Here is a 23,470-nt window from a genome sequence, read left to right on the forward strand (position 1 = left end):
TGGCCCAACGGAAGTATGTCTTTGTGTGTGAGTGCATGTACAGTATATGTATGTGTGAGCGCGGAAGCAAGCTCAGTCATAAATCTCTATCTGTGTTGACAGTAAACGTGTCTGTGTTTTTCCGGCATGTTCTCTGATGAGCCGGTATCTCTGTAATTCCTGCAAGACGAAGAGACACGTATCGCTTTCAAGGCTTAAAGACGACTCCTCAAATCTTCGGGATAGCATCTAATTATGTTTGTCTCAGAAAACTTTGACACTGAGCTGAGCTGGCATCGAGCTTATATGTACACACCACCAACAAATGCACACAGACATACACAATCCTCCACAGGGAGATCTGCTCAACACTCCAGGGATTTGTTATGTGAACTAATCCCTGTTGATTTGACCCCATATGTATGTTTTCCCAAGCGTACTAAAGAGCAATGCCTTCAGCCCTGGCCTGAACTTCTCTCCCACCCTACATAGGCTTACTGTGATTAATGAAGCTCTTTAGTGTAGGGCTCTACACATGGACAGTCAGAAATCAGTGCAAGCAGAGCTTCAGAGACAACAGAATAGAAAAAGCAGACTCAGCCCACCTAGAAAAAACATCCACAAAGAGATAAGCCCCTGCTTCTGCTTTTACACCACTGTGGTTTATGGGGAGGTGTGTGCATGGAGAGAGAGAGAAAGAGACTTTAAAGGGGTAGTTCACCCAAAAATAAAATCTGATCAGGACCGACCTCTCTTTGTGTCACGCTCTCTGAGCACTTGGATACTGGAGAGAATGTGGATGCGATGGAGACGACTTTGGATCCCCAAACCCAACAAGTCTATCTCTGTGAGGTGCAACAAGTCCTAGAGAGACAGAAAGACAAAAACACAGAGATGGGATGGATTGGTGTTTGTTGTGAGAATGAAAATGACCAGAACTAATGGCTATCTAGCATTCACACACACACACACACACACAAACATTAGTAAAGTATACAGTTAAAGCTAGAAGTGTGTCATTATGGCCCGTTTCTCGCCACTCCTAAAAGTCTGGCCCTGTGTTGCTTTCATAACAATACAGTACATTCTTTCTGCTTCTGTCAGAACAAAAACACATGGCTTGTGTTTAAAACGCCATCTCTGCTTTCATTGTTCCTGGCAAGACAAAACAAGAGCCGTTTAATTGAAGGTTGTGTGCTATTTTTTGCTGTTTAGCATTTACAGCACGCATGCCAAAGCATTCTTCACTAAATAAACAGTAACAAACACGCACTGCCACTGCAAATTGGGAATTCTGGGACAGCCCATATTTTGTCAAAGCAACAAAAATTAGGTGACTTAGATTTCTGTGGCTGCAACCCGGTTTGCATACTATTCATCCTAAATACTATGCGATATAAGGACTCGTGTGTCCGGATAATTTAGTATTTCTGTAGATTTTGCAAAGTATGGATCTATGCCCACAATACCTAATTGCTATGACTGAGGAAATGTTTTATGCCAGTTATTGACTATATATTTTTTGACTATATTTTATTGCCTATTGACTTTTTCAATTGAAGTTTAATAGTGATAAATGTGAGGTGTTTTTAAATGTATGAAATCACTAGCTTTATTTAATAAGCTCTGAGGGTATTTTTAAAGATTTCCTGTTAATTAAAATTTCCATGTAATTAGAGTGAACAATCCTCTTTTTGGATGACTTCCACCTCTGGTTGCAACAATCGGAATCCTAATATGACTGGTATATCATTCCATGGGCTGGACAACATACTACATCATTTCCGATGAAGTCATCTGATCCAGGAAAGCTAATGTGTTTTTAGCCAGATAGCACATTATGTGTGGATTATCTAATGATCTCTGCATCCGATTACGTTGTGTGTGTGTGGGCTCATGTTAATGGGAATCCCCTCCACTAAGTAATGGTTTATGATATTTTATTATAAACCTGGAGCTCTAGACTGGTTACCTACTAAAGCTAAGCAGGATTGTGCCTGGTCAGTACCTGGATTGGAGACCTCCTCGGGAAATCTAAGGTTGCTGCTGAAAGAGGTGTTAGTGAGGACAGTACAGGACACTATACTGTAAGAAAGCACCATCCTTCAGATGAGACCCCGGTGTCCTGGCCAAATTCACCCCATTGTGCCTTATCAGTCATGGCCTCCTAATAATCCCCAACATTGAACTGGAAGCTCTTTGAGTGTAGTGTCAGAAAAGTGCATATAATTATATGATTCATATATGTAAAATGTATGCCATATACTTATAAAACATATACAGTACATATACTGGTTATACTTTTGTCTGTGAATAAGATGAGCTGGTTGCATTCCACTCTTTGAGAGCTTTCCAACAACATATGACACATGACTATTTGATCAGTTTGACATTTACATGTACAGTGCACAATTATTAATAAATGATCAAAACAGAACACTTCTGATTTGTCCGCAAATTTCAAAGCACTTGTTCAGTTTTGGTCATTATGCCTACATATATTGTAAAGTACAGCTTCTAAGCTTTAAAACGATAAGTATTTTGTGTTGGTCAAGACTGTAGTTATTAATATTTTGATATAAAAAAAATTCTGTGCAGGTGTGTGTGGGGGGGGATTTAAGGTATTTAATTGAGCTACATGCTAAAGCTTACAGTTACAAAGATTTCAAACACAAACAGCACATGACAAGACAAGAGGCTGTGTTATCAAGATGTAATTTTATGATGTGGTAGTATGTCCCAGTACTAGCATACTGTTTTACTACATACTTCATAGTACGTATATGCTTTCACATTCCCTTGCAACTATTAATTTGCAGCAAACTTACCATTAATTTTTGGTTGCTAAAAATGGTTGCGTGAAGCTTTACACCAGCAGTGGTGAGCCTTCAGCAAATCTTTGGCAACAATGGACAGTTCCCACTACTAGCAAATAGCAGCACATTTCTCTTAAGTTGAAGTACTTTTAGTTGCATTATAGTAGAAGTATGAGAACTTGAATACAGTTTTTATTTTCATGATAATGTCTATGTAAGTGACTTAAGTGCTAGTCCTCCTAATTATTCTAGACTTTTACCAATATATTTGTTAAGCATAAAAATGAGGATCCGTGTGAAATGTTGTGTTTGCAGGTGATGTTGCATTGAATTGGTGCAGTGAGGTGGACAGTGTTGATCTAACGCTGGAGAAACAGATGAATGCTGCATTGCTCTCTTTGTGTGTCTTATCTCATCAGCTCCAACGGTCTCATCCAATAGATTGAACCTAGAATCTCCTACATCAGCAGCGAGCACTCTTTCCCATGCGCTGTCTCTGTTTTTACAGGTTAGTTAGAGGAAAAAGAGAGAGTGTAGAGAGAAAGGCAGACACAAAAAAAGCTAGTGAAAGACAGAGGGCCAAAAAGGTATGGGAAAGTGAGTGAAAGAGATAGAAACAAAATGCTGCTAAGGGCCCATTGTTCATCTGCCTTCACTATTTGGATACCACAGCTGAATTAACAAGACATGACAAATATCAGATGCAGTTTCTGCACCATCAAACTCTTTATTTACCATGTGGGGTATCAATCTCTTATGCTGAGACTTCAAAAACATCTCACTAAGCAGCTATTCAGAAACTTCACTTGATGTGCTACTTTGTTGTTTTGGTAGTGGGTTTGTTGATCTATTGTTGATTTTATGCCAGCATCATACAGATGGGTGCTTTGTTGTTTATATGTGTGCCCACAGATTCTCATGCAAAAACCCATGATCTAAGCATTACCTGCAGACTGGTCTTTTAAACAATCGCTACGGCACAGTGATGGTAACAGATGATGATATGTGTAGGTGTTTTGATTTATTGACTACCATGTTCATATGCCTTGATATTTACATGGTTCCCTAAAAAAAGGTACTTCAAAAAATATCATGGTACTATCAAAGCACATGTCAAAAAAGCATGATATTTAAAGCTGTGGTATTCTCACTGTCCAAAATATCATGGTGTTACCATGAGGGCCAATTATTTTTTTTAATTATTTATTTATTTATTTTTTTCTGTCCTCAGTCTTATAGTGAAAATGACTTGTGAGGACATTTTCAGCAGTCCAGACTAGTTAAAAAAAGTTTATATTCATCCAAAATGTGTTTTGCTTTAAATCTACTGATATTAAAAGATTTTTGTGAGGGTTAGGTTTACAGGTTGAGTTAGGGGATAGCAAATAGAATTATCTCCAAATAAATACCATTTCGTCAATGCATATATTGTAAACAAACGTGTGTGTGTGTGTGTGTGTGTGTGTGTATGAGTCAGAGATATTCACTCAAATGAGCTCCAAATTAAGGGGAAAACACGTCTTTCTACCTTTCATCAGTGGTTTAAGTGGTAATAGATAAGGTAATGGCTATTTTATTAGTGCTTTTCTTCACTCAGGCTTCACTGCTATTCCCTTCAGTCCATTAGAGAGCTGGAATTGGTGAAATATGATTCAGCATTAATGTGCATCACACAGTGCAATCATGGTGCATTTCAGTGTCAACACTACTGTCATCTCTGACCACTTTTCATTCATTCCTGTAGCTCAACTGGTAGAGCATGGTGCAAGCAATGCCAAGGTCATAGGTTAGATTCCTTGGAAATACACGTTTATAAAATACACATAACTGATTAAAAATCTTGAATGCACTAAAAATTGCTTTGGATAAAAGCATCTGCCAAATGCATAAAATGTAAATGTCATTTAATTCTGAAAGTTGACTTATGTGTTATTTTTTCTAGCAACTTTGTTCTTGTAAAGAACAGTGTGGTGGTTAAACTGTAAAGTAAATAATTGTGCAGATGGCAGTGACAACTGGTCTTATAAATGTTATTTGTGGAGCGTACAGTAAATTCTTTCAGAGAGCAACTGGACTACTTTATAGGACATTGAAAACAAGCCACCTGGGGCTCATCGTCTTTTGTAGATTATGAAAGACAAAACAGGTGGTGTTGGAGATTTTTTATTATATACTGTATGATATCACTATAAAGTTTATAACTAGAACAATAGAGAAAATTCTGAAAAAAATAAATAATAAAATAATAATAATAATAATAATAATATATATATATATATATATATATATATATATATATATATATATATATATATATATATATATTAAATGAAAGCATGGAAACTCATCTTTGTGGTAAATTTTTATTGCAAATTACCTTTAGAAAAATGCAGCTGTACCATGGTTTCAGGTAGTAATACCTTGGTATTTTTATATATACCATGGTACTACATGATTGCCATATTCATATACCATGGAATTATTTGCATGGTACTCCAAGGTACTCAAAAGTATACCATGGTAGTACCATCATTGTAGTAACCAAAAAAATTCTGATAAAACATGTTTTGCGCTTTGAATGGCATGAATTCTTGAAATGAATAACCAAATTAGGTAACCAGGTAAACAGTAAAGTGCTGTTGTGTGTGTGTGTGTGTGTGTGTGTTTGTGTGTGGCCTGCAAGTGTGAAGTGTGCTACTGTTTAAAAGCTCTAAATTGTTCAGTCCTGGATCAGATCTTTCTGGTAAACCTTATGGGACACTGCTGGCAAACGTTTCTGTGTAAATACAGAGCTAAGTGGAAAGTTTTGGATTATTGGTGTGATTAAGGTCTTTTGTTGATTGTTGCTTTAGGGGTGAGTTTTAACACTAGGTCAGATGGGTATCAGAGGCAAGCGTGCATACTGGCATCTGTAAGCCAGGAAAGTACTTTTAGAATCTCCTATTTACTGCTGCTGTTTGATGTACTTACATTCCAGGTAGAATGTGCTGCCATGAGAGGAGCACATGGCTGAAAATACAAATGTCAGATCAGCTGCTCTAAATTCAGTTAGATGGAAGTTCATCCAACAGATGGATTCAGCAGAATTTGATGCTACAGTATGAGTGGCATCTCAGCATGCTTTCCCCAGTCTGACCACAGAGTTTGAATGTAACTTTTTTTCTATAAACGACTGGCACTTTCAAAGCTCACTCTGACTAACAGCTCCATGAGTTGTTTATGATCATAATAATGCAATTTCAAATGATTGTGTTTGAGTAATTGCATGGTACAATATAAATGCTGTAGTGTGGTATGCAGCACTGGATGCATGCCTGAGTGTGTATTAGGGTTGCCACGGTGTACGGTGTTACCGGTTTTACTCCGTACAAGGGACAACACTGGTGTGAAATTTTATACCGGGTAAAAGAGGGAAACATTATGAATGGAACTTCCAATATCAATACAATAGCCTAACGAATAGAATATCCTTAAATTAAGAATAGTTGCCTAATGAAGAGTTTGCGACCCATGATAAATGATCCTACATAACGCATTGAAAGACGGATGTTCTTTACCAACAAATCAAATTACACAGGCAGCAAAGTACTCGCACTGACAGAAGACATTTAATTGCAGGTAGCGAATATAATGTGCATGGTGGGTAACTGCTGTTAGACACACAGACACACGATTGAAGAAACACACTTTATTATATCTTTAAGAACAGATGACAGAAAAGCCGTCTATGTGCATGTCTGACGCGCTGTTTGTTCGGAGGCGTGCAGTCTCGTGGAACACGCGTATATAAAGGGTTCTCACTCTTTCTTTGTTTCAGTCTTCTGAAAACATTTAGCAAGAATAGTATTGTCTATGAGAATGCTGCAAATGACCTCAGACCATCTCAGCTAAGGAGGTGCTCTGAGTTCAGTTCACTTTATTTCCACAGAGCAGTTTGTTGTGAGTGTTACTTTATATATAGCCTATACATCTGTGATTAAATCGTAAAATAATACAAAAACACGTTCACCTTGAACCATGATTTATATTTCAGTGATTATTATCATCATTATAATTATTATGTTTACATTTATAATTGTTTTTAAATCTTAATTTGTATTAGTAATTTTCTGCCTGTTGTCATAGAGGGATACTTGCATGACTGTAAATGGAAAGGTGGTTATATATGATTTTATTTTTTTGACCACATCGTTATTTTAATTGCTTTTTCGTTTCGTTTGAAATGCAATCTGAATTTAGAAATGTCTTTGGTTTAAGTTTTTTTGTTTTTTAAATAAATGAATTAAAATTTCAATGCAAAATCACTAAAGCAAGAATAGTCACTGATCCCTCAGCAAGAGGGTTGATGATGTAATTGGACATTGTGAGATTTTTTTTTTTTTTTTTATAAAAATATCATGAATATATTTCTTGCATATCGCCCAGCCCTAGGAGGGAAAAAAACAAATTTATTCACACACATTCAAAGTCATTACCCTTCAGCTAAACTGGGTCCTGGGATGAAAGGTAATAAAACACCAACATTAAACCCCCAACAACCCACAATATGTGATGTATTTGCCCGGACAACGAAATACCCAACCGGTAGCCCATGATGGAGAGAATGCACGGATGAAGTAGGTTCGTTGCTAAAGAGATTTTGCCCTTCACAACTGTTGAAAAAACACAAATTTTAATTGCACTTAATTTTTTTTCAGTTTCATTTAACTTTTTAGTTAAAATAAATAACAAATAAAGTTAAAAGTTTTAAATCAAGCTGCCTTGCATTATTGTGTAAGCTATTGTTAATGAAAATTACCCCATAGTACCACTTAGTGTCCAACCAACAGTGTCCAACCTAACCTGTGTTAGTCGGTTTGAACGTGAACACCGCACCGATGTGAAAATTAAGATATTGTGGCAAGTCCAATGTGTATGTATATGCATGTGTGTCTAAATGCACGGTGTGTGCTAACTTTACCTCCACTCCATCATATTCCTCGTCAAAAAGCATGCAGTATTGAGGTAGCCCAAGCTGACTTAGCCATTTCGAGATGGACAGGTGCTTCATGGTGGAATCTTCCCCCAAAAGTTGCCTCAAAATCCCTCTGTATGGAAGTCTGGAAAAAAATTAAGCGTTATGAACATTAAAGTTTTAGTTCATATTTATAAGCTAAAGGTCATTTATATGCTAGTGTACTTCTAAACATTGACAAAATTCATTTTCAGAAGATATAGGCATATAAAATCTGCCTCTCTCTTTCGGCTAAAAAGACTCAGGAACATCCATGACGTTACATGGAGGCTGAGAAACCTTGTCCAATCAAATGCTTTTTAGAACGAGAAGGCAGCTGCCCCCTACAACTGTTCAGCATGTCTGGCTGAGTTCTAACTGGTGCTGATCATGCCTTAGCAGGGCACTTCAAAGGGAGAACAATCCATACTGTATGGTCGTTCCAAACAGAATTTCCAATAAGAATCATTTAAAAACTGAGTTCTGACTGACTGTTCCCTGCTGAAAAGCATTTAATTGCTTGTCACCAGCTTATGTTGTGATTTGGGTGCTGGTTCCCCAGCATGGAATGCTGATGTGCTGGTGTCCCCACTAGGCTTTTTAACTAGCTTACCCAGCGTCATCAAAAAAGACCATGCTAGTCAACCAGCTTCACCAGCAAGGTTTAGCTGGTGAAAAGCATGGCTATTCTGGTCCACCAGCTAAACCAGCACCAAACCAGCACTAACCAGCATAACCAGCCTAGACCAGCATGGAAATTGCATACTGGTTAAGCTGTTTTTTTCAGCAGGGTTATCACCTTTCAGCCATCTGAAACTCTCACAGTAGAGGGTCTTCGAAGGGAATAGGGCACAGGGATGATCACTTCTGAATGAGAGCTCGACGCTGGGAAAGTTGCTGATGTTTATTTATAAATAAACACCACTAAGCTCCAGCCTTGTCGTAACCAAATACCATGATGTGCTGTATGCGTTTGTGGGCTGGTTATGGAATAATGTTGTCAGTTAGATCATCGTTCGGTTCTCAAGCCTTTGAAAAGCTGGCCGGTGTTGAGATTGATTCTCAAGTTTTCCTGGTAAGCGGCTCTTACATGAGCAGTGTGGTGGAAAGGGCTATGTGTGTGTGGCTGTGAACTAAAGCATATTGGCTATTTTTTTAAATGGGATGAGTTGTTCAACATGTTCCACCCCCACTTCCTGTTTCAGTAGGAAATATGCCAAAACACCAAATTTAACTGCACTCGTCGAGGCACTTCATGGGGACTTCTATATTAGAATATACAGTAAATGACTGATTCAGAAGACAATACACTACTGCAGTAATTCACAGGCTGTTAATATTAAAGTGACAAACAATATAAAACAATGGCTCTCAAACTTTTACCACCTTGGTCAAATCAGAAATACCACCTAGTTGCAACAATGTTCGCTCAAATTTGTTCAGCATTGAACAACTGTGAACTGTTCCATCATTTTGAGCAGGGACTAAAAACGGTTTAAGGGATGAAAACGAAAACGAAAAATGAACGGAATTGTTAGCAGAATGTAACCAAAATCCAGAACAAAGTGATTTTCAATTGTTTAGGATTGAAAACTGGTTATACCCAGTTAATTTCATTCCGATATTTTTTTTTTTTTCATGAAACTAAAAGGCCAAAGGGTTTATCACAGTACATTTGTGGAACTAAACCACTTCATGTTGCCCTTCATCACACTGCATCACACATTTCTATGCCTAATTGCCCATTGTGGATGTCGCATTATGTGAATGAAGACCTTTTCACCTATGTATAATTACTACATACTGTATACATATATGGCTAATCCAGATACAAGGAAAACATTATTAAAGGTAAAAAAGTACATTTCTCAGTTGTTTCCAAGTCTTCACTGAATTATTGTTAGATATGATGCATTAATACAGATGCTGTCGGGTTTTGACTGAGAAGCAGATCTGTAATTCAAATTAAACTTAACTGTTAATTAACTGTATGCTTGTTATGATTTCTATGCTGATTACTCTACCACAAAGGAAAAAATTTGATTGCTAATTTTTGCTTAAATAGGTGAGGCAAGTGGCTTATTTTGGGCTTGTTTTTCCAGACCTGGTTACTTGTTTCTCTTGTGAGATCTGGCGACACTGCAACTGGTATTTCGCCCACCCCTTAGCATAGAGTACTGTCATTTTAAAAAGAATGTTATTAACCATTCTTTTATTTCATTCTAACTGGTTACCATTTGGAAAGGAGGCTGCGGAACTTCTGAACCAGAACAAAAAAATAACATTTTTAAATTCTAAATGAAAAACATTTCATTTTTAGTCCTTAATTTTCAGTCACTTTGACCCAGAATTATTTTTTTTTTTATTTTTTTTATTTTTTTAGTTTAAAGCAATAAAGTAAAATAGGAAAGTTTAGCTTTCTAACAATAACCTAGTTTCCATCCACTTTTTGTGCTGTTTTGTTATCGACAAAGTGAAAATGTGTAAAAAAAATTTTTTGCGAAATTTGCTCTTCTGCTTGTTTCCATTCAATTGGCCTTTTATCACCAACAATGGTGTGTGTGAGGACGTCATGCTTAAAAAAACACTTTGTTGCATAAGTTTTGGTTTATCGCAAAAGAAATCTGCCCTTAAGCCGTTTCCATCAGAAATGTGTGTTTATCGCTAATTGTGTACCTTTCACCTCCCAGATGTCCCTATTTCCCACCCCTTCTGATAGGACTGTAATATTGATCCTGATGTTGTGCCTATTGCAGGTTGCCATCGGTTCCGACCCGAAAGCGAATCATCATGGCCCTGTTCAAGCTGGCAACCTGCACCAAGAAGTGGGGGAAACTTTCAGTCTTAGTATAAGGACCATCCATTGATGTGTATATGCTGTGTGCACAGCTATGAAAGAAAAATGGATGCAGTGTAATATCAGGGTTTACATATATGATGCATTCCTGATTTTCAGTAGGCTATTTTGAACAATAATCTAATCTAAAGCATTGCCATCACAACTGCATTATGTCCTGCATATTTGTCCAGCAACTTTTAATGACCAACTGAAATTGATTGTCTTCTAAAATTAAATTTAGCGTCATAATGCAATTTATATTTTCTGAAGAAGCTCAGCAAATGTGATCTGAAGTAAAGAGGGTTAGATTTCAAATATTTAAAAGTTTTAAAATGTTCAAAAGCTAGTTTTCTAAAAGTGAACTCAGCATTGGATAAATAGTTCTGATAGTTTATAGTCTTGAAAAAGGTGTAGAACATTCTGAGAATGTCATTCAGCAGACTTTTTTCGTCTACAAAACAGGGTAAGGCTAATTTAAGTTTGTGTGAAGAAAAGGCAGTTATATAGGCCTAACAGTATTATTTTTTCTTTTGGTAATTTATTTAATTTAATACAGGGAATTTTGCTGCCATTTTTTCAAAAGTAAGCTAAACAGTAATTTTATAAAATTGGGCTATATGTTAGTGTTCCAAAAAACCCTCTGAAGTTTTTCTCCTAGTATTGTGTATTTATTTTTAATTTAAAACATCTTTGTGCACAGAAATGATATGTTTTTTGTATTGTGGGCTAATTCCGTGACTGCCGTCTATTATTTTGAACGGTGTGGAAAAGCAACTTTAATGAATAAACGGATGGCTACCGTGATTACATTAATCACACAGAGTGACCATTAATTTTTTTCTCTGTGCACTTGTCGATGACAGGTGCATGATATGAGATATTTGTGTTGGCACTCCTGGAAGTGTCATGACGCAGATGTGTTTGCAGCATCGGATCTGTGCAAGTATGCCGTTAAGATCAATCCATAACAGTGTGAGTAATGCTTCACGTACAATAAATCGGCTTTCAAGGATGTATATCTTGTCATCATGATTAACACAGGCTAACGATTGGGGTAAATTCTGTCATGTGACACTATATTTTAGCGCTAATGCCAATTTTCTCGACAAAAAGTGTTTCCAAACCAGTTTTTCGCTACATTTGAAGTGTCGACATAGAGTTTATGCGCTAGAGTTAAACTGAAAAATATTATGACGACACTTGTGAAATTTTAGCGCTAATTTGCATTTTCACCAGCTATATCGATAAACTTTTTGATGCGCTACACCTTTTGTCGCAAAAACCTAGTTAATGTAACAGTTACTTTCCCCTCCAAACCATTGCAGAGTTATACTAATTTAAATGTTGGCTGATATAATCCATTTCAATCACTTTCCTTTTTAGTGCATAAAACTCAAGATGTTTTTCTGGGTCAAAGTGACTCAAAATGATGGAACAGTTTATATTTGTTCAGTGCTGAAAAAATTAACGAGAAAATTTAAGGATTGTGTCTGTATTGTAATCAGAATAATGCTATTTTTAAAATAATATATCTATTACTGTAATTAATTTTGACTTTATGAATGCTAAGTTTAAGGACAAGCAGAATAGTATCTCAGTGATTTTGTTGACCCTCTCAGTTTTTGCTGCTCTTTTTATAAAATAAAAATAATAAAATTGTGGAGCATTAACTCTGATCAGCATGGCCATGCCAGTGCCAGCGCTTTTTGTAGTCATGTCGCATACCACAGTTTGACAACCAGTTTAAAACAATAATAAAACTGCTTAGATGACCAATACCCATTTTAATAGTTCACTGTTCACAAATACTTAAATGGATAAAATGTTACATTTCACATTTAAGTAAACTTCTGTTAGACTGGTGACAAGTTAGATAAACATGTTGTCCAAACCACATCACAGGTTGTTTCCTTATATAGTTCTTAATATATTTAAGTGACACAATGTTTCCCATTAATTATCTAGACTGTGGAAGCCACCCTAATTTGTCCCGCCACAGTTTCATAATGAACCGAAAATATTTTTTTACTTCTCATAATAACATAAAAGATTATGTTTGCTTCAGCAAAGCATCTCTCACTCCCAGTCAGTCATGCATGCATGCTCACACACACGCACTGGAACCAATAGACCTTTTTCACACTCCGGGTTTTGGTATGGGGTAGTAAACGTTTTCAGGGTAAACTTTGACAGCGGTGAATGGGAGTGAATGGGAGACCCCAGCAAATATTATTTTTACTTATCTATTTACTCCAAGAGCAAAAGAAAATGTCCACTATTACATTTGAATGACTTTCCAGAAGAGGAAAAAAATAGAGAGCGGTGGATTAAGACAGTCAAAAGGGAGAAGATGCCAAATTTACTGTCACTCAGCAGCTGTAATAGAAACCCCCTCGCAGCTGTGGTAATTCAGTTTTTAAAACTAATTCCAGGGTAATATAACACAAATAATAATGTTATAAACTTACACTCAATATTTTTTTTAAATGATCATATAAAAAAGTTTGCTAGATTTACGCTGCTAAATAAGGCAGAAGCACGCCATCAATGTCTGTGAAAAAGGTCTAGTATCTAACGTTAACGTTATTACCAGCAGCTAAGACAACATACTTATTTTCAGCATCTGAGGAGCAAGTCCAACACAGGTAACCACTTTTGCTTCATTTCCTTGATGGCTTACAGGGCTCGACATTAACGCTTGTCCAGGACAAGTGGATTTTTGAAGGGGCAAGTGAAAGAGAATTTTAATTGCCCAACCAGACAAGCAGACTGATTAAGACGTCAATAACAAAAAAATAACCGGCTATATTTGTGATAGCCTAGGCCTGTGTCACTTATTAGAAAGTTCATATTCTTATTAGGTTGGGCATCGGTCATAATTTTAGAAAAATATTCAACATAAACTTTTGACATGTTACTTGAGCATGAAACTTATCTTAAATGTTAAAAGTAACTTTTTTACTCTGACAAGTGAATGACCAACAGGGCTGATGAAGAGAGAGGAGAAGACAGACTGGAATTTATGAATAAATGAATATATGAATAAATGAATATATGAATAAATGAAGACACATACCTCTGTACAGAAAAGGATTAAGCACTAAAATGTGAACTGACAACCAAATTTAGCTGCAGTGTGTACGTGTCCTATGTGTGTTGGGTGGAGCACATGTGCGTATATGCATATGGCATGTTTAGATGTTTGTGTGCATGAATCTGGAAATGCTTTCTCTAACTGACTGTGAAACCACACTATGGATTTATGGTGTTGGCATATGCTTTAATTACTATATGAACCAGCTTCTCTCAGTTTAATAGGTCATTTATAAGAGGGAAACATTTCTACTCCATTCCTATAACAAAAGTGTGAAGTGTTATCTGTCACAGCAGCTGAAGTTTCTCTTCCATAAGACATAATGTCTGTGGGCAGTTAGTACACAGGTCAGAAAGATGCATCTCTTCATTTCAACAGCATGAATTCCAACACAAACAAATGACCACCAAAAATGCAGAGGAACTGAAAGATTACAAATTAGATGAGGCAGCACAATGTTCTTTCAGATCTTGGCAAGATATGACTAATCATTCATAATCAAGAACACCCAACGAGGAGGCCATTACAGTTATTAGTTTGTATGTGTGTGTGAGAGGGAGAGAGTGATAGAAAGAGTGTGTATTTATAGACTTTGGGTCTGTTCCAAAATCTAGTGAGCTTTCTTCAGAGGCAGCATTTTAAGATATCATAGGCGTGCTCCTGAAGCGAAGCCTGTTCCAAAAGCTAGGTATCTTAATTATCATAAGATATCTTGTTTTAGCAAAATTTTAAGGTATCTTTGTACGGGAGTCACGTGACACCATGCGAGGACGTGTGAACGGCGAGCTCTGCGCACTTTGCTAGTTTTAATACCTTTTAATGACATATCCCGGTGAGATTCGATACACTCTGTTCCATAACTGTTCTAGGAGGACAATATTTCAAAGAATTCAAAATCCTCGGGTTCTGGAGACATTAAAAGACACTTACGTGCTTAGGCTAACACCCCTGAGCAGGCTGCGGACCAGGGAGTTGATTTGGTCGGAGAGATGCGGGAAATGTAGTGAGAGATGTTAAACATGTCGGCAATGCAGATGGAGGTCGTTGCTGACTTGGAGAATCTTGCTGTGATATGTCAATCGATCACTGCCATGGAGGTGAAATTTATTGATGTGGTCACAAGAGTGGGGGATGTCGAGAAACAGATCGATTATCTGGAGTCATCGGAGAGGAAATTATCTGCTAATCTGCTAGGTGGATTTGGAGAAAGTTGGAGGACATAAAAAACCTAGCAGGCAGAATAACCGCCGTATTGTGGGAGTTCCGGAGGGAGTGGAGGAACAAAATATGGTGGAATTCCTGGACGGGCTCTTTCCGAGTCTGCTCGATATAGCAGGCCATAAGCTGGAAATTGAGCGAGCTCACAGGATTCCAGCTCGGCGATCCGCTGAGGGAGACAGGCCCCGATCAATTCCGGCTAAATTTCTGAGATCATCCAATAAAGATCTTGTGTTCCATGAGGCGAGGAGTAAAGGAAGGCTTTCTTGGAAGAATCACAGTATTTTCTTGTTCCCAGACTTTGCGAACTCAACAACAGAGAAACGTGATCGATTCAAGGAATGCAAGAAACTTTTACATCAACAGAAGTTCGCTTTTGCACTGATATTCCTGGCCAAATTGAGAATAGATGCTAAGGATGGCCGTAAAACATTCACATGCCCACAGCAAGTGATGTCCTTCATAAAGTCAATGGAGTGAGTTTGTGGTACTCATGTTGCGGCCGGGTGGACTGGCTCACTGAACATTCGCTTGACTGTTTGAAGATTCTTCATGCTCTTTTTGTGCTGGTTCCGCATATCAGCTGGAGTTTATTTTGTGGAGTACTTCTGGCAAAGTCATTGGAGTAAGTTATTTGCTTACACTCATGTTGCAGCCGAGTGGGCCGGCTCACTGAACATCTGTTTGACTGTTTGAAGAATCTGCGCATTCTTTTTGTGCTGGTTCTGCCAAGCGGCTGGAGTTTATTTTGTAGAATAACACAACTTCAGGACAGTTTTATGGATGAATCTACACGTTCTTTGTGTTTATTTTGCCTATTGGCTGGAGTTTATTTTATAGATTATCTTTTGCTGTGTAATTCTGTCTCACAAAATGTGTATAGAAACACCGGACTTGAGCAATCCGATGGCAAAGTTGTCGCGCGGGTTCTCGTAGACGTACATGGACTGTTTGAGTTTGGAGGGATGGACGCCAGTTGGCGCTGTCGTGCGCTGGGTTAATGTGCATGTATTTTCTTTTTTTTTCTTTTTTTTTTCTTTTTTTTCTAAGGGATGTTCGGGGTTTGATTATTATTGGAATGTGGTCTTTATAATCTTGTCTTTGACACACAATCTATTTTTTCTTATATGTCAAAATGTAAAATGTTAATATGAGTGGATTGTCTCTCTCCATGTGGAATGTGAATGGATTGGGGCACCCCATAAAAAGAAGGAAGGTTATTTCTCTTCTTAAGCGTAAGAAATATGATATAGTGTTTCTTCAAGAAAAACACCTTTCTCTGCAGGAAGCTGAAAAATTTGGAAAGATATGGGGTGGGCATTTTTTTTATAGTGCTGGCTCGAGTAAGAGCAGGGGAGTCATTACACTGATCAGTAAACATCTACTAATTCAAACACTTCAAACAGAGTAAAGATACAATTAGGAAGAGCCATTATTGTTTTAGCTGAAATTCAGGGACAAAGTCTTATTTTGGCTAATATTTATGCACCTAACATCGATGATCAGGGCTTTTTAATAGATTTTGAAGGGATGTTGCAGCTGCTGGCACCACTCATGATATATTATTGGGAGGAGACTTTAATCTTTTGATGGACTCAGTCCTTGATCATAGTGAAGCAAAAGTGTGCAAGCCCACTAGAGCAACATTGATGCTTCACAGGATGTGCAAAAGTCTTGGTCTTACAGATATTTGGAGGCTTTTGAACACATCTGGTAGGGACTAGACATTTTTTTCATCAGTCCATAAGATTTACTCTAGAATATATTTTTTTTATATCTAAGTCCCTCATTTCATCTGTCATTGACTGCTCAATTGGAAACATTTTATTCTCAGATCACGCCCTGGTGTGTTTAGAGGTGTTGCCACATATGAAGAAAAGAAAATCATATAGTTGGCACCTTAATGTATCCCTCTTGCAAAATCCTGACTTCCAACAAATGCTAAAGGCTGAAATCAGTGTCTATATGGAGACCAACTGGTCCTCAGTATCCTCTGTGGGCGTGGCTTGGGAGGCTCTTAAGGCAGTTCTTAGGGGCCGGATTATACAGTATGCCACTTTCACCAAAAAACATAAAGCACAAGAACTCGTGGAATTGGAAGGGAATGTTAAAAGTGCCAAGGCAGAGCTGAAGCGCTGAATGTCGTCTAATGGCCTCAGAGAATTGACCCGATTGAAATACATATATAGCACTATTTTGTCGCGGAAGGTGGAGTTTTGGCTATTCAGGGCAAGACAGTCATACTTTGAGTCGGGGGACAAAACAGGAAAACTTCTGGCTAGATATATAAGACAGAGAGAATCTTTTTCTACCATTCCCTCAGTGAAATCTGCTAGTGGTGAAATATTTACCTCGGCCACTGATATTAATAAGGCTTTTAAAGAATTCTATCTTGATCTTTTTAGTTACACATTTTCGTCTACTGAAGAGGATATTAGAAATTTTGTGGAACCATTATATCTTCCTAAACTGTCAGCTGAGCAAAACAAAATCTCTTGATTCTGAGATAAACTTGGAGGAGCTTGGTGAGGTAATTAAGGCCTTGCCTACAGGCAACGGCTTTGCCGCTGAATTGTTTAGAGCTTATCTTATCTTATCTTCAGAACTGTCTCCTCTCTTGCTAGAAGTTTATACGGAATCATTAAAGAATGGAAAGCTTCCGCCAACCATGACACAAGCCCGGATCAGTCTGATTCTTAAAAAGGACAAAGACCCAAGCGAGTGTAAGAGTTACCGTCCAATTTCCCTGATCCAGCTAGACGTTAAAATATTGTCAAAAATTTTGGCTAGCCGACATCTCTTATACATATAGATCAGGTGGGGTTTATTCGCGGCCGTAGCTCATCTGATAACATTAGGCGTTTCATAAATATCATGTGGTCAGTGGCGAATGATCAGACTCCGGTTGCTGCCATCTCACTTGATGCTGAAAAGGCATTTGATATGGTAGAATGGGATTCTCTTTTTAAGATTTTGGAAATGTGTGGGTTCAGGAATACCTTTATTGGATGGTTTAAATTACTTTATATACACCCGGTAGTGGCGGTACAAAATAAAATTGATTAATTTTAGATTATTTTACTCTGGATAGGGGCACCCAGCAGGGTTGCCCTCTTTCCCCATTATTGTTCTGCCTTACCCTGGAACCATTAGCGCGATAAGAAAGGAGGATGATTTTACAGGGGTGATGGCGGGAGATATGGCGCATAAGCTTTTGCTTTACGCAGATGATATTTTATTATTCATCTCTGACCCCACTAGATCTATGCCTTGCCTCCACAGAATTATTAATTCCTTTTCTAAATTCTCAGCATACAGAGTTAATTGGTCTATATCCAAAGCTTTGTCTCTGACAGTGTACTGTCAGGTAATGGCTTTTCATTCGGGTGCCTTTCAGTGGCCCAAACATTTTTGCTCAAGATGGCGCCGAGTATGGCTGCTGCATTGTGAGCTCTGACCCAATCTTGCAGTTTTTGTTTGTTTTGTCTACAATTCTTATGTTTTTTGTCTTGGATGTTGTCTGCCTTATTGTCTACGATAGACAAACACTTTTCTGCAATAGCACACCGAAAACCAGACTTTAAATACTTCAATACACGACAGCGGAGCCCTTTGTCTGGACAGCCCGGCCACGGAAACGCAGCCGGAAAAGGGGAAGGAGAGCCGGCATTCTCATCAGACTAAGACGTCGCACAAATCGACCCCCGCTACCCAGTATTCTACTGGAAAATATTCAGTCCCTGGACAACAAGCTCTGCGATCTGAGAGCACGGATCTCTTTCCAACGAGAGACGAGGGACTGCTGCATTATCTGCCTTACAGAAACTTGGATGTCTGCGGAGATTCCAGACTCAGCCATCGAACTGAGCCATGTGCACTGAGCGGACAGAGTGAAAGACCTCTCAGGTAAAAGCAGAGGTGGTGGTGTATGTTTTATGATCAATAAATCCTGGTGTGATCAGAGGAACGTACATTTTATCAAGTCTTTCTGCTCTCCTGATCTGGAATTTCTCATGCTTCTGTGTCGACTTTTCTGGCTACCGAGGGAATTCACAGTGGTCATTATCACAGCTGTGTACATCCCACCACAAGCCGACACAGACCAGGCACTCAAGGAACTGTATGGGAGTATAAGCAAGAAGGAAACCGCGTACCATGAGGCCGCGTTCATTGTGACGGAGTGTCCAGAAGTACAAGGTGTCAAGTGCTCAGAGACATGGCCAAGGTCAAGAAGGCTAAAACACGACCACCACTGAATAAGATTCACAGGCTGAAGCATCAATATTGGGCAAAAAAATACCTGAAGACAGATTTTTCAAAGGTTTTATGGACAGATGAAATGAGAGTGACTCTTGATGGGCCAGAAGGATTGTGCACACTAATAGTTGCCTAATAATTGTGCACACTTATATATTCCCCTGAGAAAGACTAAACTCACTTTTCCTTTGTTAAACATTCAGGTTTGAGGTTCAATAACATTTTGGATTGTGAGCATTGTGTTTGTTCAACAATAAAATTAATCCCAAGGAATACAATTTGCCTAATAATTGTGCACGCAGTGTAATGATGTTCGCCTTAGCAAGCATAACTAATAATATTATAAAGAACATTTCCTGTTTGTTGCTCCCCTACACTGAGGAAATGTACTCCCTTACACCCTATAATATGGCACCAAATGATTAAGTTCTATAGACCAATATTTTGGCAACATCACTGCCTATGTCACAGATGGAAGTGGTGGCAAAAAGACCAGCTTGAATAGTAAACCAAACCTGTAGTTAGCTGACCCAACAGTGCTCAAACATTTAGCTGTTACCTTTAAATTGTCTGGTTAATCTAAATTAAATGTTGTGCTGTGCTTCTGGCTGTCAAAATCGCAATGACAAAAATGAAAATCGGATTCCATCAACAGAGCTGACTGGACTGAGGAGATCATTTCCAACTAACGGCTTTTCAGAGAACATTTAATTACAGGTATGTTATTAACTCACATCATTATAATAATAGTATAGCTAAGAATATTTCTGTATTTTCTGTATTTGTGTCATACTTTCATTAAATCGATGATTATAACTAGCATTTTTACTAGCAATGGTGTTCCCAAACCTAGCTAGCTTTGAACCTGAAGGCAAATTTTATTCTGTTATATTTAGAGGAGCTAGCTAGCGCTAGGTGTCTAATCTGTCAAATCTAACACAACATTTTGCGGGTTTTCTGCCACCACTTACTGTGCATGCACTGCAATGTTTGTAAACATTGGAATTGGTCTATTTGTTAACATTAATGCATAAGGTATCATGAACTTACAATGATACAGCATTTATTAATCTTGGTTCATGTTAATTTATAAATACAGTATACTATTGTTCAGTGTTAATTAATGTTAGTTCATAATGCATTAACTACTGTTATATACCATGTATACTTTTAATTTTAAAACGTTATTAGTAGCCTTTACTGATATTAACATTAACTAAGATTGGCTGATTAGATTTTTCCACTTATTACACAACTACTTACCAAATAAATAATTAAATTGACATGAAATAATAATTTAAGTTGAAATTTTGTTATTATGTGAGAAGAAAGAGACAGCAGAATCTCCAGAAACAGCTGAACTCCACCTATGCTTCTGTGTTTATATTGTGAAAATGACTGCCTGACTACTGCTTATCTCACTTACTACAAGACTACTTACCAAATAAATAGATAAATGCACATGAAATATTGATTTGAGTTGAAATTATTTTTATTCGCTTACTTGTAATGATTGCAGAATGATAAAAGAAGAAGGAAAGATGACTCGCACAACCCAAATGACCAGTGAAACATCACTTTATCCCCAGATGTGCAGTCATTATTCAGAAATACCAGTCCACTTGATGGCACGATTGACCAATCAATGTAATAACTAGCGCTTAAAGTGATGCAGTACGCTTATTGTGAAGTGTTACCAATACTTAGATGATGAAATCAGACAGTTTCACTACTAGACTCATCTGTGGTCTTTCCCCTTGAATCTCCTTTCTGTGAACCCTGCAGTACTTAATTTTGCAACTGTGAGTGTACACCAGTCAGGGAGATCCTAACGCCCCTGTTTTCCCAGCAGTCAGCCCTGATCCAATCTCAAACAATAGGCAATAAAAGCAGCTGTGGAAGTGGTGCAACATGGCTCATAAAACACTGCTGGGGCAATACAGCAAAAAAGTTGCAGTTAATCTAATATGGCTCGCAGGCCCAGCTGCGCTCGCAGCTGGTATAAAACCCATCCCTGGGGTGAAGCAATCAGAGGAGTAGCTTGTACAATTGCAGGGCGATTTATTCCTGTCGTGAATGTCAATGCCCCCATGACCACATAGAGAGATGTATGGATGGGTTTATACCTCTGAAGACAGGCTGTTTGTCTGACAAGAGAAGGCTGACCGTCCTTGCAGCACTTAAAGCAAACAAATGCCTTTTTCTCTTTAAACAGCAGGAAGTTGATTCGGTTTTAATGATATTCAAGCCATTAGGTCCAATACACAGCTTGTCATTTAGAGTCGAGCCATTAGGTCCAATGCACTTGGCTTTGTGCAATGAATAAATGCTGTGAACAACAGACAAAGGCCCCGTTTCCACCCTGTATTAAGATGTGTTTCAGGTGATCCGATCACATGTTATCAGCCCTAAATTACAGGTCTAAACCGTTTTGTGATCTGATCACAAAAACTACATGCAAATGTGGTCAAAAATGCATGTGACCGCATCGCATTTGAGGTGTAAATGCTAATCCATCCTGAATGTGTCCTGGCAGCAGTGAAGCACCGCCTCTCACCTGTCAATCAACCACTGCGCTAAAACAAGAGTTGTTGTTTTTCGTGCCTTCTTTGTCTTTACTTACTTTGTTGCACTTTATTATCATGCAGTAACACACTAACATAGCGATTGATGTATGTCGTCATGAAACAGAGACCCTCCCCTCAAAATCCGAACCCAAGGGGTCACAGGAAACGCATTTAAGTGACCAGGTGTAAACAGCGATGTGTCTCACCTGACCACATGTGATCGGATCACCCGAGACACATCTTAATACCAGGTGGAAACAGGGCCTAAAAGTTGCCTAATATAAACCCTAGTGGATGTCACAGCAATGCCAAAGGAGACATTCTGCCACATCCTCCACAACAAAACAAGGATCTCACCAGAAATTCCAATTTCTATGTTTATGTTGGATACTTTATAATTTATTATTATTTATGTAAACTATTTTCATTGCCTGTAAAGTAGATAAAAGTTTATGATCTTTCTATTACTTCAAAAATGATGATGATGATGATGATGATGATGGTGCTGCTGCTGATGAAGTACAGTTGTTTGATTGACTTTCATCCAATGGATCATGGATCTCATGCATCTGCATCCAATCTTCTTGAAAGCAATGTTGCATTGCATAAACATCCTAACATGGCTTAATCCCATTTAGGGTTTAGTATGCACACACACAAGCATATCAATGTAATAATAATTATAATTAATTATAATAATTATAATTATATTTATTTATCACACATTATACATTTGCACATATACAGTGAAATTCTTTTTTTTCACATATCCCAGCTAAGCTGTGAATCTTTACCATTGATAAAGTCCTGAACGAGATTATATTCCATTTACCATGTTCCTCCAGTACTCCTTTAAGCAAACATTTATCATCTGTTTGTTTACTGCATGCTCCAGAATGAGATTAGAGTTGCTACTATATAGTAGATTTTGTCACGTCTAGATGTGTTTTGTTCATGTTCTTTTATGTCTTTATTTTCAAGTTTAGTTCTTGTTCCTGTCATGTCATGTGATTTCCTGTTCCCTCATGTGATCTTGTCATGTGTTTTCTCCTGTTCATGTGTCTTGTTTCCATTGGTTCATTGTTTGATTACTTTGTTATCAGTTCTAGTTTGTCATTGGTTTAAGTTTATTAGTCTTGCTATATTGTTTATAGTTCCCTATCTGTCACTCACTTGACGTTGTGTCGATGTAGTGACACTAGGGGTCACCCTTGGGAGCCCGAGACACCTCTTGTCTTTGATAAAAGGCCAGTGAAAATTGGCGAGTGGTATTTGCATGCCACTCCCCCGGACATATGGGTATAAAAGGAGCTGGTATGCAACCACTCATTCAGATTTTTTCTTCGGAGCCGAACGGTCATGCTCACTGAGCTGAATTCCCATGACTGTTCATTCACCTCTGCTGTATCTGGTTGTGCATTTCAGCGGCTTCTCCCTCCTCTGCACTGGTGCACTGCAGAGAATGCCCCTGGGCACTTTGGCAGAAATAAAAGTGTATATTTCTCTAAAAGAGTATATTTCTCTAAAAGAGCAGCACACACGGAATGTCTTTTTAAAGATGCGTCTTTTTAAAGATGCCTTTCCTTTGTGTGTTATTCCTGGTTGCGCTCGTTATCTCTCGCCTTTTGACAGTCATGATCACTGTCTTTCGTGTCTGGGCACTGCTCACGTGGAGACAGCGTTCATGGATGGGTCTTGTACTCATTG

At 38.1% G+C, this 23,470-nt stretch overlaps 1 protein-coding gene across 1 annotated transcript in view; it reads right to left on the minus strand.

The window, feature by feature from the left end:
• The window catches only part of bcar3 (BCAR3 adaptor protein, NSP family member), a 130,407-nt gene that overhangs the window by 94,657 nt on the left and 12,280 nt on the right, over positions 1-23,470 (minus strand). The window contains exons 2-3 of the mRNA XM_051652771.1: positions 7,756-7,894; positions 729-843 (exon numbers count right to left, since the gene is read on the minus strand). Of these exons, the coding sequence (XP_051508731.1) occupies positions 729-843; positions 7,756-7,845 (205 nt within the window). The 5' untranslated portion in view covers positions 7,846-7,894. The remainder of the gene's footprint in view (positions 1-728; positions 844-7,755; positions 7,895-23,470) is intronic.

Source organism: Myxocyprinus asiaticus, chromosome 24 (assembly GCF_019703515.2).
Source record: "Myxocyprinus asiaticus isolate MX2 ecotype Aquarium Trade chromosome 24, UBuf_Myxa_2, whole genome shotgun sequence".
NCBI lineage: Eukaryota > Metazoa > Chordata > Actinopteri > Cypriniformes > Catostomidae > Myxocyprinus > Myxocyprinus asiaticus.